The sequence below is a fragment of the Oncorhynchus clarkii genome, chromosome 7 (genome assembly GCF_045791955.1).
Source record: "Oncorhynchus clarkii lewisi isolate Uvic-CL-2024 chromosome 7, UVic_Ocla_1.0, whole genome shotgun sequence".
In the NCBI taxonomy this organism is placed as follows: domain Eukaryota; kingdom Metazoa; phylum Chordata; class Actinopteri; order Salmoniformes; family Salmonidae; genus Oncorhynchus; species Oncorhynchus clarkii.
Window position 1 is genome coordinate 75,266,505 of NC_092153.1, and position 14,842 is coordinate 75,281,346.

General features: G+C 43.9%; 1 protein-coding gene across 2 annotated transcripts in view; it reads left to right on the forward strand.

The window, feature by feature from the left end:
- LOC139413848 (protein CBFA2T2-like) overlaps nucleotides 1–10,615 on the forward strand; it is a 65,816-nt gene extending 55,201 nt beyond the window's left edge. For both annotated transcript variants that reach the window (XM_071161658.1, XM_071161659.1), the window contains exons 7-11: nucleotides 3,803–3,888; nucleotides 4,786–5,035; nucleotides 6,140–6,208; nucleotides 6,552–6,742; nucleotides 7,265–10,615. In XM_071161658.1, the coding sequence (XP_071017759.1) occupies nucleotides 3,803–3,888; nucleotides 4,786–5,035; nucleotides 6,140–6,208; nucleotides 6,552–6,742; nucleotides 7,265–7,570 (902 nt within the window). In that variant the 3' untranslated portion in view covers nucleotides 7,571–10,615. The remainder of the gene's footprint in view (nucleotides 1–3,802; nucleotides 3,889–4,785; nucleotides 5,036–6,139; nucleotides 6,209–6,551; nucleotides 6,743–7,264) is intronic.
- The last annotated feature ends 4,227 nt before the right edge of the window (nucleotides 10,616–14,842 follow it).

Here is a 14,842-nt window from a genome sequence, read left to right on the forward strand (position 1 = left end):
TTTAGGAGCACCGGAAAGACAATCTGTCTTACTCTAGTGAAAGGAGGTTAAACTGCACTGATTCTAGCAAAACAATTGCCTAGGCTCTGAAGACTGAGCAACTCATGCCAGCTGGAAAACAACAATATAAGACACATTTTCAATGTATTGGTGTTTAGCTATCGTTCCCTCAATTATAGGGCTGTAGCCACAGAATTCTGGTAACTGTTAGTTGTCACTTGAAAGGAAAAATATCAATAAAAAATTCACCGTTGGCACAGCGCTACCTCAGTGAGCGGTCCTTACTATCTGTGATCCTTGGGACGTCCATACCCCATTGAAGTTGACATTTAATATAGTTACGATAAGGGTTAAGGTTTGGTTAGCGTATGGATGCCGGATAGCACTAACCTTTGTACCTAGTCAGCTCGGGGGTTTGAACTTGCAACCTTCTGGTTACTAGTCCAACGCTCTAACCACTAGGCTACCCTGCCGCCCCAGTTCTAGTTAGCTAGAACTCACCATGGAAATGAGGTGGGCGAAACATGAATTTGGACCCTGACAAGTGACAACCCATACATCAAACGTATCTATGAAGCGCTACTTTGTAACCTGCTATGTTTTGTGTGTGTGTCTGAAAACATTTGAATTACAGAGTTTGAGGGAAAAACCCTTCGCAAAGAGCAAATATAACACACCAGATTTCGCGGGCTTCACTAAAGCCAAAGGACTGTAACGTTACCGTTACCCCGGAGTTGGACGTTCTTAGCACGTCACGTACTTTACATTTGAGCATAGCATCCATTATTTGTCACGACACCCAACACCCTACCATGACACTTTACCTAACAGTATATAGCCAGCATGGGCGCAATTTAGGTTTTTGCGGATTATGAGTCAACCCACACATCACTACTGCACCAAACATCTTAGTTAGATGTCAAATTGCACGACTAAGATCTCCTCAACAAAATCATTCCAAATAAATGAACGACAGATTTATTGAGTTACATTAGATTCATTCTGACTATTTTGAGGAACTGTATACTGATACGGTGTCTCAAGATGGACAACTTGCCGCCGTTTCCTTGTTTTTCCAAGCAAAGGTCTTTTAAGGGCGTATGCGAGCACACTGGTCCTGTTAGCCGAACTCGGCTAGGCCGCAGCCGAACCGAAGCACGTGGAAGGCGAGAGTGTGTGTGTGTATCTGTCTTTTTAGGTTGTCTAATGTGTGTATTTGTCTCTGAGTGTTTGCGTGTGTGCCCCCGACCCCAGCTCCTCCTAACCAGAGCGGGTGTCAGCTCCACTTAGCCAGGGGGAATCTGTGTGAAGAAGTGGGCCTGCTCCACTCAGCCTGAGCGGCTCCCCGCTGGAATGCTCCAGACCAGGGGGAGGGAAGGCCCACTCCTCCCGACAGTTACCCAGCCAGGGGAGCCCAATGGGGGGCATGGATGAGGAGGAGAGGGGGGTGGTGGTGGTTTTACACTGACAGCTGACCTCCAGATGTGGGGCCGTCTGCTGTGGCTGGGCCGGAGTCTGGTTCTCATCAAAAGGCCTTTCTCTTTCTGTCTTTTAATATCTCTTTTTGTCTTTTAATCTCTCTTTCTCTAACTTTCATCCCCTCTCTCTCTCTTTCTCTCTGTTTTTTACCTCCTTTTACTCTTTCTTGTTTTTACGAACCCCCCCCCCCCCCCCCCCCCCACTTGTCTTCAGTAGGATACATCTATTTTTCTCTCTATCGCTTTGTCTTTTCTGTCTTCATTTTCTCCCTTCTCTCCTTTGAGTTGGCTACTCTTTTTCTTTCTCTTGTGTTTAAGGGAGATGGTAAAGCCCATCTGGTCACTAAGCTATGATCATGACATGGAATACCGTTGTGAATCTGACCATCCACTGCTTCATTGTGGCATAACTATTATGATTATGATTCATGTTAATAGACTTTCATATCCAATTGTATTGGTCACATACACATATTTAGCAGATGTTATTGTGGGTGTAGCGAAATGCTTGTGTTCCTAGCTCCAACAGTGCAGTAATATCGAACAATTCACAACAATGCACACAAATAAAAAGTAATAGGATGGTATTAAGAAATATTGAAATATTAGAACGAGCAATGTCGGAGTCCGGAGTATAAATATATACAGTGCCTTCGGAAAGTATTCAGGCCCCTTGACTTTTTCCACATTTTGTTACATTACAGCCTTATTCTAAAATGTATCAAATAAAATAAAATCCTCACAAATCTACACACAATACCACGTAATGACAAAGCAACATTTTTGCAAATGTATAAAAAATAAAAACAGAAATACCTTATTTACATAAGTATTCAGATCATTTGCTATGAGACTTGAAATTGAGCTCATGTGCATCCTCTTTCCATTGATCATCCTTGATGTTTCTACAACTTGATTGGAGTCCAACTGTAGTCAATGTAATTGATTGGACATGATTTGGAAAGGCACACACCTGTCTATATAAAAGGTCCCACAGTTGACAGTACATGTCAGAGCAAAAACCAAGGCATGAGGTAGAGGGAATTGTCTGTAGAGCTCAGAGACAGGATTGTGTCGAGGCACAGGTCTGGGGAAGGGTAACAAAATATTTCTGCAGCATTGAAGGTCCCCAAGAACACAGTGGCCTCAATCATTCTTAAATGGAAGAAGTTTGGAACCACCAAGACTCTTCCTAAAGCTGATCTCCCGGTCAAACTGAGCAATCGTGGAAGAAGGGCCTTGATCAGGGAGATGACCAAGTACCCGATGGTCACTCTGATAGAGCTCTAGAGTTCCTCTGTGGAGATGGGAGAACCTTCCAGAAGGACAACCATTTCTGCAGCACTCCACCAATAAGGCCTTTATGGTAGAGTGGCCAGACGGAAGCCACTCATCAGTAAAAGGAACATGACAGTTCGCTTGGAGTTTGCCAAAAGGCACCTAAAGGACTCTCAGACCACGAGAAACAAGATTCTCTGGTCTGATGAAACCAACATTGAACTTTTTGGCCTGAATGCCAAGCGTCACGTCTGGAGGAAACCCGGTACCATCCCTACGGTGAAGCATGGTGGTGGCAGCATCATGCTGTGGGGATGTTTTTCAGTGGCAGGGACTGGGAGAGTAGTCAGGGTCGAGGCAAAGATGAACGGAGCCTTCCAACAGGACATCGACCTTAAGCACACCGCAAAGACAACGCAGGAGTGGCTTTGTCTCTGAATATCCTTGAGTGGCCCAGCCAGAGTCCAGACTTGAACCCGATCAAACATCTCTGGAGAGACCTAAAAATAGCAGTGCAGCAACATTCCCCGTCCAGTGCAGCAACGTTCCCCATGTTCCCCACCCTGACAGAGCTTGAGAAGATCTGCAGAGAAGAATGGGAGAAACTCCCCAAATACAGGTGTGCCAAGCTTCTAGCGTCATGTCCAAGAAGACTCGGGGCTGTAATCGCTGCAAAAGGTGCTTCAACTAAGTACTGAGTAAAGGGTCTGAATACTTATGTAAATGTTATATTTCAGTTTATTTTATGTGATAAATTAGCAAAAAATCTAAACTGTTTTTGCTTTTTCATTATGGGGTATTGTGTGTAGATTGAAGGGGGAAAAACTATTTAATACACTATAGAATAAGGCTTTAACCTAACAAAGTGGAAGAAGTCAAGGGGGTCTGAATACTTTACAAAGGCACCCTATGTAGAGAGTGTGTGTGTGAATGGGATCTATAGACCTCCCCCTCTTCTCTCTGCCTCACTTCCCGTGATAGTAATTTGTTATGATGGATTCTGTAACATTACGTTCCTCTTTAATTTTTCTCGTCTTTCTAATCAGGCACTAACGGGGGCTACCGCGAGGAGCCCGTGGACCACAGGCTGACAGACAGAGAGTGGGCCGATGAGTGGAGGCATCTGGATCATGTAAGTACTGCTGCTGACAGCAGCCGTCGCTGCCGACCACTGGCACTACTAGTGCTGTAGTAACTCTTACTGTCTGGCGGAGCCATCGAAGCTTTGTCACACTTGGTGTCCCGTTCACAGTGGCAGACTTTTGTTTAAGGCCATTTGCTGTCAACATCACAGAGAGCCATGCATTGAATTGTGTGGCCCAAAGTAGGAGTCCTACCCAATGAAATGAAGCCATGATATCCACTGAGTGTACAAAACATTATGAAAACCTGCTCTTTCCAGACATAGACTGACCATGTGAATCCAGGTGAAACTATGATCCCTTATTGATGTCACTTGTTAAAATCCCCTTCAATCAGTGTAGATGAAGGGGAGGATACAAGTTGAAGACACGTTTTTTAACCTTGAGACAATTGAGACATGGATTATGTATGTGTGCCATTCAGAGGGTGAATGGGTAAGACAAAAGATTGACAAAATATTAATATTTAGTTGCACAGTATTTGAGCAGTTTTAAAAAGAAAAACAATTAAGAATCCTAATTGATCTATCTCTAAATGTCTCTTCTTACCTCTCTCTCTCCTCTCCCTCTTGTCTCCCTCTCATGTCTCCCTCTCCCTCTCGTGTCTCCCTCTCGTCTCTCTCCCTCTCGTCTCTTTCTACCTCTCCTTCTTGTCTCCCTCTCGTGTCTCCCTCTCATCTCTCCGTTTCGTCTCTCTCCCTCTCGTCTCTCCTTCTCGTCTCCCTCTCCCTCTCGTGTCTCCCTCTCGTCTCTCCCTCTCGTCTCTCCCTCTCGTCTCTTTCTCCCTCTCATCTCTCTCCCTCTCGTCTCTCTCCCTCTCGTCTCTCCCTCTCGTCTCTCTCCCTCTCGTCTCTCCCTCTCGTCTCTCTCTCCCTCTCGTCTCCTAGGTGTTGAACTGCATTGTGGAGATGGTGGAGAAGACGCGTCGGTCGGTGGCTGTGCTGCGGCGCTGTCAGGAGTCGGACCGTGAGGAGCTCAACTACTGGCGGCGGCGCTCCAGCGAGCAGGAAGACCCCCGCAAGGGAGGGGCCGCCACCGTGCCCACCCCCTTCTCCAAGACCCACAGCCCCCGCACAGCAGCGGTTCCCACCCCCTTCTCCAAGACCCACAGCCCCCACACAAGGGACTCAGGGAGTGGTGAGTGGTAGTTTATATTTACATGATAACTCTTATCATATCAAACTAAGTTAATTTCTCACCTTAGGATTTGCCCTTTTATATACATTTGTTGATCAGGTGTGTATCTTGTCATATGTGAGTCCTGTCGAATCAATCAAGGGATAAGTGATAGCAATTAGTAGTCCCCTTGATGGTGAGCTACTGAACTGAAGCAACTGTCACCAGCTACTGAGCCCTCACATAGTCACCATATAGGCTGCCATCTTGTGTTCATCTGCAGAACTACACCCATCAACACTACTACTGAGACATTTAGATCTTATACATACAGGACGCTTCCCAAATGGTGCCCTATTCCCTTTGAAATGCAATGCAGTTGACGTTGTTCCATAGGGCTCTGGTCAACAGTAGTGCACTATGTAGAGAATAGGGTGCCATTTGGGATGCAAGCGCAGCCTTGCTGGCAGTGTTTATCTCTCAGCGCTCGTCTCTCCGGGGCTCATGCTGCCCCGTGGCCCCCAGACAGGTGCCAGCGCTGCTCTGTCCAGATCGGCCACAGAAGGCCGTCCTGTAAGACCCAAATCTGGCTGCCCACAGCCCAGCCGGAGCGCCATCTGTGTGCTCAGCAGTGTGCCTGGCCACAGTGTACACAGCCCAAACGCAGCCTGGGCACCACAGAACTTGGGCATGGGCACCAGGTATTGAGCAGTATAGAGAGAGACACAGAGAAGAGAGGGAGAGAAAACAGAGGGATGAAGAGAGAGAGAACAGACAGTATATAGCTACAGCTTGGTTGTTGGCCCCTCTGTGGTAGCCATTGTACTCAGTATTCAAGCTGCCCGGCTATTCAGTTCAGTTGGACAACTGGGAAAATTTTAATTTGGTGGGGCTAGCTATTGAGGGAGATTGTACATTTTAAGTAAATAGAGGATGATGCTAATCTAATTCTCTCCCCTCTCTCTCCCCTCTCTCTCTCCTCTCTCTCTCTCCTCTCTTTCTCCCCTATCTCTCTCCTCTCTCTCTCTCCTCTCTTTCTCCCCTCTCTCTCTCCCAACTCTCGCTCCCCTCTCTCTCTCTCTCCTCACTCTTCTCTCTCTTCTCTCTCTTCTTTCCATGCCACAGAATCCCAGAGAGACTTTGCGCCGCGACCAGGCTCAGGCTACGTGCCTGATGAGATCTGGAGAAAAGCTGGTAAGGCCTTGTACAACAGTGGTGTGTGTTTACTTGCTTGTCTCTGTGTGTGTGTGTGTGTGTGTGTGTGTGTCTGCATGTGCGTGTGTCTGCGCCTGTGCATGTGTCTGCACGTGTGCCTATGCGTGTGTCTGTGTGTGTCTGCGTGTGTCTGCGTGTGTCTGTGCGTGTGAGGCTGTGTGTGTGTGTGTTCTTCTCTCTCCCTCCTCTCTCTCATTCTCTCTATCACACTAATTAAAAAACATTATTTAACAACATTTTATGTAAAGATCTCTTACAAAGTCTCTACTATATCCTGAACATACCACAGCAATATAACCCGCCCCCCTTCTTTCCCACACAGAGGAGGCGGTGAACGAGGTGAAGCGCCAGGCCATGGACGAGGTCCAGAAAGCAGTGGCCGAGGCAGAGCACAAGGCCTTTGAGATGATCACGTCCGAGCGGGCCAAGATGGAGAAGACACTGTCCGAGGCCAAGAGGAAGGCCACGGAGGACGCCATCCAGGTCATCAATGAGCAGGAGGACTCAAGCGAGGTATGGAGGATATGTTAGTAGATAAGTACATCGCTGTATACACACATACTGTGAAGTGAGTAAGAGTCAAAGCTGCAGGACATGTAGACACTACTGTGGTATTTACCTACCACTCCCCCAGTGAACTTAACTCTGTCCCTGTCCCCCACACACACCTCTCCTCCTATAAGTGAACTTAACTCTGTCCCTGTCCCCCACACACACCTCTCCTCCTATTAGTGAACTTAACTCTGTCCCTGTCCCCCCCACACACATCTCTCCTCCTATTAGTGAACTTAACTCTGTCCCTGTCCCCCACACACACCTCTCCCCCTATTAGTGAACTTAACTCTGTCCCTGTCCCCCCCCCCCCCCACACACACACATACACACACACACACACACACACACACACACACACCTCTCCTCCTATTAGTGAACTCTCTCCCCCTGCACGTAGTTTACACTACACATACACAGACGTGCATAGCCATAGTATATTATTTAGTTCTACTAAACTCTCCATCTCTCTCTCCCCCTCAGTGTTGCTGGAACTGTGGTCGCAAGGCCAGCGAGACGTGCAGCGGCTGCAATGCGGCGCGCTACTGCGGCTCCTTCTGCCAGCACAAGGACTGGGAACGCCACCACCTCATCTGCAGCCCCGGCCTGCAGACCCAGCCCAAGCCTGTGTCCGCCATCACAGCTGCCAGGGCCGCTGTTACCGCAGGAGCCAAGGCCCCCGAGAGCGTCCCAACCACTGCCAGCCCCGAGGGGGAGAAGGGGTCGGTCGCCTCTCCTTCCTCCACCCCATCCACTCCCACAATAATGCTAGAGACCAACGGGCAGTAAAAGCCAGGACTAGGACCAGTGATACTGGCTCTCAAGATGGCCTCCCTTCCCATTGTCCTTCCATTCTGTTGTTCCTGACTGTTGAAATGGACACCAGGACCTTATGCCCCAAAATGGCTTCCTTTCTTTGTTTCCCTTTCCTCTTGAACTGCTGACGGTGCAAGGTGCTGGTTTCCATTGTTCCATCATTTGGTTCTAAAGGTATCTTTAGGTTAGCGGTTGGCTATTTAGGTTCTAAAGGTATCTTTAGGTTAGCGTTTGTCTCTTCAGGTTCTAAAGGTATCTAGGTTAGCAGTTGGCTATTTAGGTTCTAAAAGTATCTAGGTTAGCAGTTGGCTATTTAGGTTCTAAAGGTATCTAGGTTAGCAGTTGGCTATTTAGGTTCTAAAGGTATCTAGGTTAGCGGTTGGCTATTTAGGTTCTAAAGGTATCTTTAGGTTAGCGGTTGCGAGGGAGAGGAGACAAGGGAAGAAAGCTGTTTTTAAGACATGACCCTCAGCTCTGGACACCAACCTTCATTTAGCCAAGGAAGTGACATCATGGACAGGAAGTGATGTCACAGACATTGAGTGAGCGGAGGAGGAAATGAGGTCACTGATGTCACCAGTCATGTTACACAGAAAGAGGACAGATTGCTTTGGTGATGGTGGGCAGAAGACAGAGTCATCTGCTTTGGGACTTGGAGGATCCCTCTTCAACAGTTGGACAAACAGACAATCTACCTGACAGATGGACACTTGTTTCGCTTCATCCAAAATCTCAATCCCCAGTAGAGTTGAGACAACTGAGGACAGACTTCAATCCCCAGATTTTTTTTAAGGGGACAGTGGGGGGAGGGGGGGTATGAGTTTTGGAATGGTCTTTTATACCCACGAGGGTGAGTGATGATCGAAGTACTCACTGCATATTTCCTAGTTTACCATTGTGTATATAAAGCTAAGAGAAAAGAGGGTTATGGTCGGTATTGACAGTGTAATAAACAGTACCAGATCTACAGAAAAGAGGGTTATGGGTCGTTGTTGACAGTGTAATAAACAGTACCAGATCTAGAGAAAGAGGGTTATGGGTCGGTGTTGACAGTGTAATAAACAGTACCAGCTCTACAGAAAAGCGGGTTATGGGTCGGTGTTGACAGTGTAATAAACAGTACCAGCTCTAGAGCATCTCACGTCTGGAAATACATTTTGGAGGTGACATGATCGCGAAGTCACCGCTACAATCCTGTTTGTATGTACAGTATAGCTGTCCTACTTTTCTTGCTATTCGTCGAAAGTTATTTGTCAGGTTCCTCTTTGAGTGTGTACAGTTGAAGTCGGAAGTTTACATACACCTTAGCCAAATACATTTAAACTCAGTTTTTCACAATTCCTGACATTTAATCACAGTAAAAATTCCCTGTCTTAGGTCAGTTAGGATCACCACTTTATTTGAAGAATGTGGAATGTCAGAATAATAGTAGAGAAAATTATTTATTTCATCACATTCCCAGTGGGTCGGAAGTTTACGTACACTAAATCAGCATTTGGTAGCCTTTAAATTGTTTAACTTGGGTCAAACATTTTGGGTAGCCTTCCACAAGCTTCCCACAATACGTTGGGTGAATTTTGGCCCATTCCTCCTGACAGAGCTGATATAACGGAGTCAGGTTTGTATGCCTCCTTGCTCGCACACGCTTTTTAAGTTCTGCACATAGATTTTCTATAGGATTGAGGTCAGGGCTTTGTGATGGCAACTCCAATACATTGACTTTGTTGTCCTTAAGCCATTTTGCCACAGCTTTGGAAATATGCTTGGAGTCATTGTCCATTTGGAAGACCCATTTGCAACCAAGCTTTAACTGATGTCTTGAGATGTAGCTTCAATATAACCACGTAATTTTCATTCCTCATGTAACCATCTATTTTTTGAAGTGCACCAGACCCTCCTGCAGCAGAGCACCCCCACAACATGATGCTGCCACCCCTGTGCTTTACGGTTGGGATGGTGTTCTTCGGCTTGCAAGCCTCCCCCTTTTTCCTCCAAAAATAACAATGGTCATAATGGCCAAACAGTTATATTTTTGTTTCATCAGACCAGAGGACATTTCTCCAAAAAGTACCATCTTTGTCCCCATGTGCAGTTGCAAACTGTAGTCTGGCTTTTTATGGCGGTTTTGGAGCAGTGGCTTCTTCTTTGCTGAGCGGCCTTTCAGGTAATGTCGATACAGGACTCGTTTTACTTTTGTACCTGTTTCCTCCAGCATCTTCACAAGGTCCTTTGCTGCTGTTCTGGGATTGATTTGCACTTTTCACACCAAAGTACATTCCTCTCTAGGAGACAGAACGCATCTCCTTCCTGAGCGATATGACGGCTGCGTGGTCCCATGGTGTTTATACTTGCGTACTATTGTTTGTACAGACGTACGCGGTACCTTCATGCGTTTGGATATTGCTCCCAAGGATGAACCAGACTTGTGGAGGTCTACCATTTTCTTTCTGAAGTCTTGGCTGATTTCCTTAGATTTTTCCATGATGTCAAGCAAAGAGGCACTGAGTTTGAAGGTAGGCCTTTAAATACATCCACAGGTACACCTCCAATTGACTCAAATGATGTCAATTAGCCTATCAGAAGCTTCTAAAGCCATGACATAATTTTCTGATTTTTCCAAGCTGTTTAAAGGCACAGTCAACTTAGTTTATGGAAACTTCTGACCCACTGGAATTGTGATACAGTGAAATAATCTGTCTGTAAACAATTGTTGGATAAATTACTTGTGTCATGCACGAAGTAGATGTGTGGAGTGGTTGAAAAACTAATTTTAATAACTCCAACCTAAGGGTATGTAAACTTACAACTTCAACTTTATGTACGCTTGTGTCAAAACTGTCGTTCCGCCGCTCGACATTGTAAAATAAAGCATTATGACTAATTTCAGAGCAATATAAAAAGACAAAGTGTTCAGGTATTTACAAGCTGTTATGCATCACCAAAGTTTTCAATCGCTAAACAAGTGTGTCATTGCCTGTAACTGTCCGTTGTTGTACACAGAATAAATATACAGAAACACTTGTCTCGTTCTATGATGCGTATATCATCTATCTTCATCATCAGCCATCCAGCCACACCCAGAGTTACAGAATACAAATGGAAGATAGTATAAAGATGAAAATGAAAATGCACAACAGCAAACTTGTACAGACGTTCGGCCGTTTGCAGTTGTCTCCCACAGCATTGCTTCATGGCTCCCATTGTACTTCAGAGCTGTGAGGTTTGCACCGGTTTTCCATCATAAAATACTGTAGGAGCTACAGTAAAATCAAGTGCAACTATGCAATTGTATTCCCATGTTGCTCAGTTGATAGAGCGTGGTGTTTATAACACCAGGGTTGTGGGTTTGATTTCCATAGGGTACAGGAAAGTATGAAAATGTATGCACTCATTATTCTAAGTTGCTCTAGATAAGAGCTCCAGCGAAATGACAAACACATTTGATTAATTTATTGACAATTCCTTAATAGAAAATGAATAACCCAAAGATATAGGAGGTATAGAATAAACATACATAAAGATAGTAACGTATTTAAGTAGCCTATTGTTTTTTGCTTTCCTCTTTAAATCTGGGAAAAGTTCAACATATTGAGTGACTTTTCTTGCCCTCTCTCTGAATCTCAGGAGTATATGTATGAACAGAACATGAATTATTATATATATACTTTTTCAGCATTAGATGAAGTCAAGCATTTAGAGAGGATCCTTTCGCTAATTTAATATCTGTTGATTGTTACCATGGAGATGATTCTGGTGTTGTTCATTGTAAGATTATTAGAAAGAATGCCTTTATTTTGTGAGCCACATTTTCCTTCTAAAACACATATTTTGTTTTGAGGCATAACTTCATGTGAAAATACATTTTAGAATGAAGTAGAATATCGAAATAAAGACAACATTACTGAAATGTCTAGCTTGTGGTCTTTTATCAGAAATAAAGTTAAATTAGTGTAGCAGCGTTTCATATTAATAGCACGTTTTGCATTTGTTTTCCTTAAAGTTGACCACGTTCCTAGATAGAGGACCACAGAGACAGGAGTAACGCACCCACACACACACACCTCTTAGGTTCAAATTCTATACCATGTGTTCATATTCCAAGTCTGCACTACTATAAAAAAAAAAGTATAATTCAATTCGTATCAGCATTACAGAGTGATTGAAATGTAACGGAAACAGTCCCGCGTTAGCAGAGACGGCATTCACGGTCAACTCTGCATATGTTGGGTCAACATTTCTATCGCACTATAACTACCGAGGTAATGTTATGTCGATGAATGCTAAAACCAAAAGAAGTTTCAAGCTTTCCCTATACCTTCTTTAAAGGAGCAGGTATGCAAACACTGCAGGTGGTAAACATAATTTCTTAAGTCATGTATTCTGCTAGTCTATAGAACCCTGGTTTAAACCTATAGATCCAGAATGCTTACTAATAGTGAAAAACAACAAGTGTTGTGTACTAGAGACAAGTGACAAAAATGGATCTAGTATATTTGATATCATAATTGTATTTTCTAGCATATAGAATCCAGGGTACTGAGGAGCACTCCTTTTCTCCCCAATTGGTAGGTACAGTCTTGTCCCATTGCTGCAACTCCCGTACAGACTCAGGAGAGGCGAAGGTCAAGAGCCATGCATCCTCTGAAACACGACCCTGCCACTGCTTCTTGAGACACTGCTCTCTTAACCTGGAAGCCAGCCGCACCAATGTGTCAGAGGAAACACTGTACACCTGGCGACCGTGTCAGCGTGCATGCAACCGGCCAGCCACAGGGGTAGAGCATGATAGGACAAGGACATCAAACCCTCCCCTAACCCGGACAACGCTGTGCCATTTATACGCCGCCTCATGGGTCTCCTGGTTGCGGCCGGCTATGACACAGCCCGGGATCGAACCCAGTGAACCCAGTGCCTTAGACCACTGCACAACTAATACAGCCTACATCGGTGATAATCAAATGGCAGCCCACGGTCCACATCCAGACCATGAGACCATGAAATGTGGCCTGTCTTGCTTATCATTTTGAGGATCCATTATTCATTTACCACATTGTTAAAATGACCCAGCCATTGGGTTATACAAAGAGATAATGGCGTACATTTTGGTTATGATTCAATTCTAGGTAGAAGTGAACCAAGAAATAACGTAAAATACATTAAAAGGTTGTGTGAAGTAACTTCAGTCTAATCGAATGTAGCCTCATAGAAATAAGTGAGTCAAACATCCACTTCTCGCTCACAAATTCTTTGTTCCATATCTTTGTTGCTAGGCAATTGCAAGGCCATGTAGGCTTAATATGAGTGCTGCAAGATTGGTTTCAATGTATCTTAACTCCATCAATGCCGTTGGGTTTTATACAGTATCCACACCTATTAGAGTCTGTTGGGTTTTATACAGTATCCACACCTATTAGAGTCTGTTGGGTTATAAACAGTCCCCACACCTATTAGAGTCTGTTGGGTTATAAACAGTATCCACACCTATTAGAGTATGTTGGGTTATATACAGTATCCACACCTATTAGAGTATGTTGGGTTATATACAGTATCCACACCTATTAGAGTCTGTTGGGTTATATACAGTATCCACACCTATTATAGTCTGTTGGGTTATATACAGTATCCACACCTATTAGAGTCTGTTGGTTTATAAACAGTATCCACACATATTAGAGTCTGTTGGGTTATATACAGTATCCACACCTATTAGAGTCTGTTGGTTTATAAACAGTATCCACACCTATTAGAGCCTGTTGGGTTATATACAGTATCCACACCTATTAGAGTATGTTGGGTTATATACAGTATCCACACCTATTATAGTCTGTTGGGTTATATACAGTATCCACACCTATTAGAGTCTGTTGGTTTATAAACAGTATCCACACCTATTAGAGTCTGTTGGGTTATATACAGTATCCACACCTATTAGAGTCTGTTGGTTTATAAACAGTATCCACACCTATTAGAGCCTGTTGGGTTATATACAGTATCCACACCTATTAGAGTCTGTTGGGTTATATACAGTATCCACACCTATTAGAGTCTGTTGGGTTATATACAGTATCCACACCTATTAGAGTCTGTTGGGTTATAAACAGTATCCACACCTATTAGAGTATGTTGGGTTATATACAGTATCCACACCTATTAGAGTATGTTGGGTTATATACAGTATCCACACCTATTAGAGTCTGTTGGTTTATAAACAGTATCCACACCTATTAGAGTATGTTGGGTTATATACAGTATCCACACCTATTAGAGTCTGTTGGGTTATAAACAGTATCCACACCTATTAGAGTATGTTGGGTTATATACAGTATCCACACCTATTAGAGTATGTTGGGTTATATACAGTATCCACACCTATTAGAGTATGTTGGGTTATATACAGTATCCACACCTATTAGAGTATGTTGGGTTATATACAGTATCCACACCTATTAGAGTATGTTGGGTTTTATACAGTATCCACACCTATTAGAGTCTGTTGGGTTTTATACAGTATCCACACCTATTAGAGTCTGTTGGTTTATAAACAGTATCCACACCTATTAGAGTCTGTTGGTTTATAAACAGTATCCACACCTATTGGAGTCTGTTGGGTTATATACAGTATCCACACCTATTAGAGTCTGTTGGGTTATAAACAGTATCCACACCTATTAGAGTCTGTTGGGTTATATACAGTATCCACACCTATTAGAGTCTGTTGGGTTATAAACAGTATCCACACCTATTAAAGTATGTTGGGTTATATACAGTATCCACACCTATTAGAGTATGTTGGGTTATATACAGTATCCACACCTATTATAGTCTGTTGGTTTATAAACAGTATCCACACCTATTATAGTCTGTTGGGTTATATACAGTATCCACACCTATTAGAGTCTGTTGGGTTATAAACAGTATCCACACCTATTAGAGTATGTTGGGTTATATACAGTATCCACACCTATTAGAGTCTGTTGGGTTATATACAGTATCCACACCTATTAGAGTATGTTGGGTTATATACAGTATCCACACCTATTATAGTCTGTTGGGTTATATACAGTATCCACACCTATTATAGTCTGTTGGTTTATAAACAGTATCCACACCTATTAGAGTCTGTTGGGTTATATACAGTATCCACACCTATTAGAGTCTGTTGGTTTATAAACAGTATCCACACCTATTAGAGTCTGTTGGGTTATATACAGTATCCACACCTTTTAGAGTCTGTTGGGTTATATA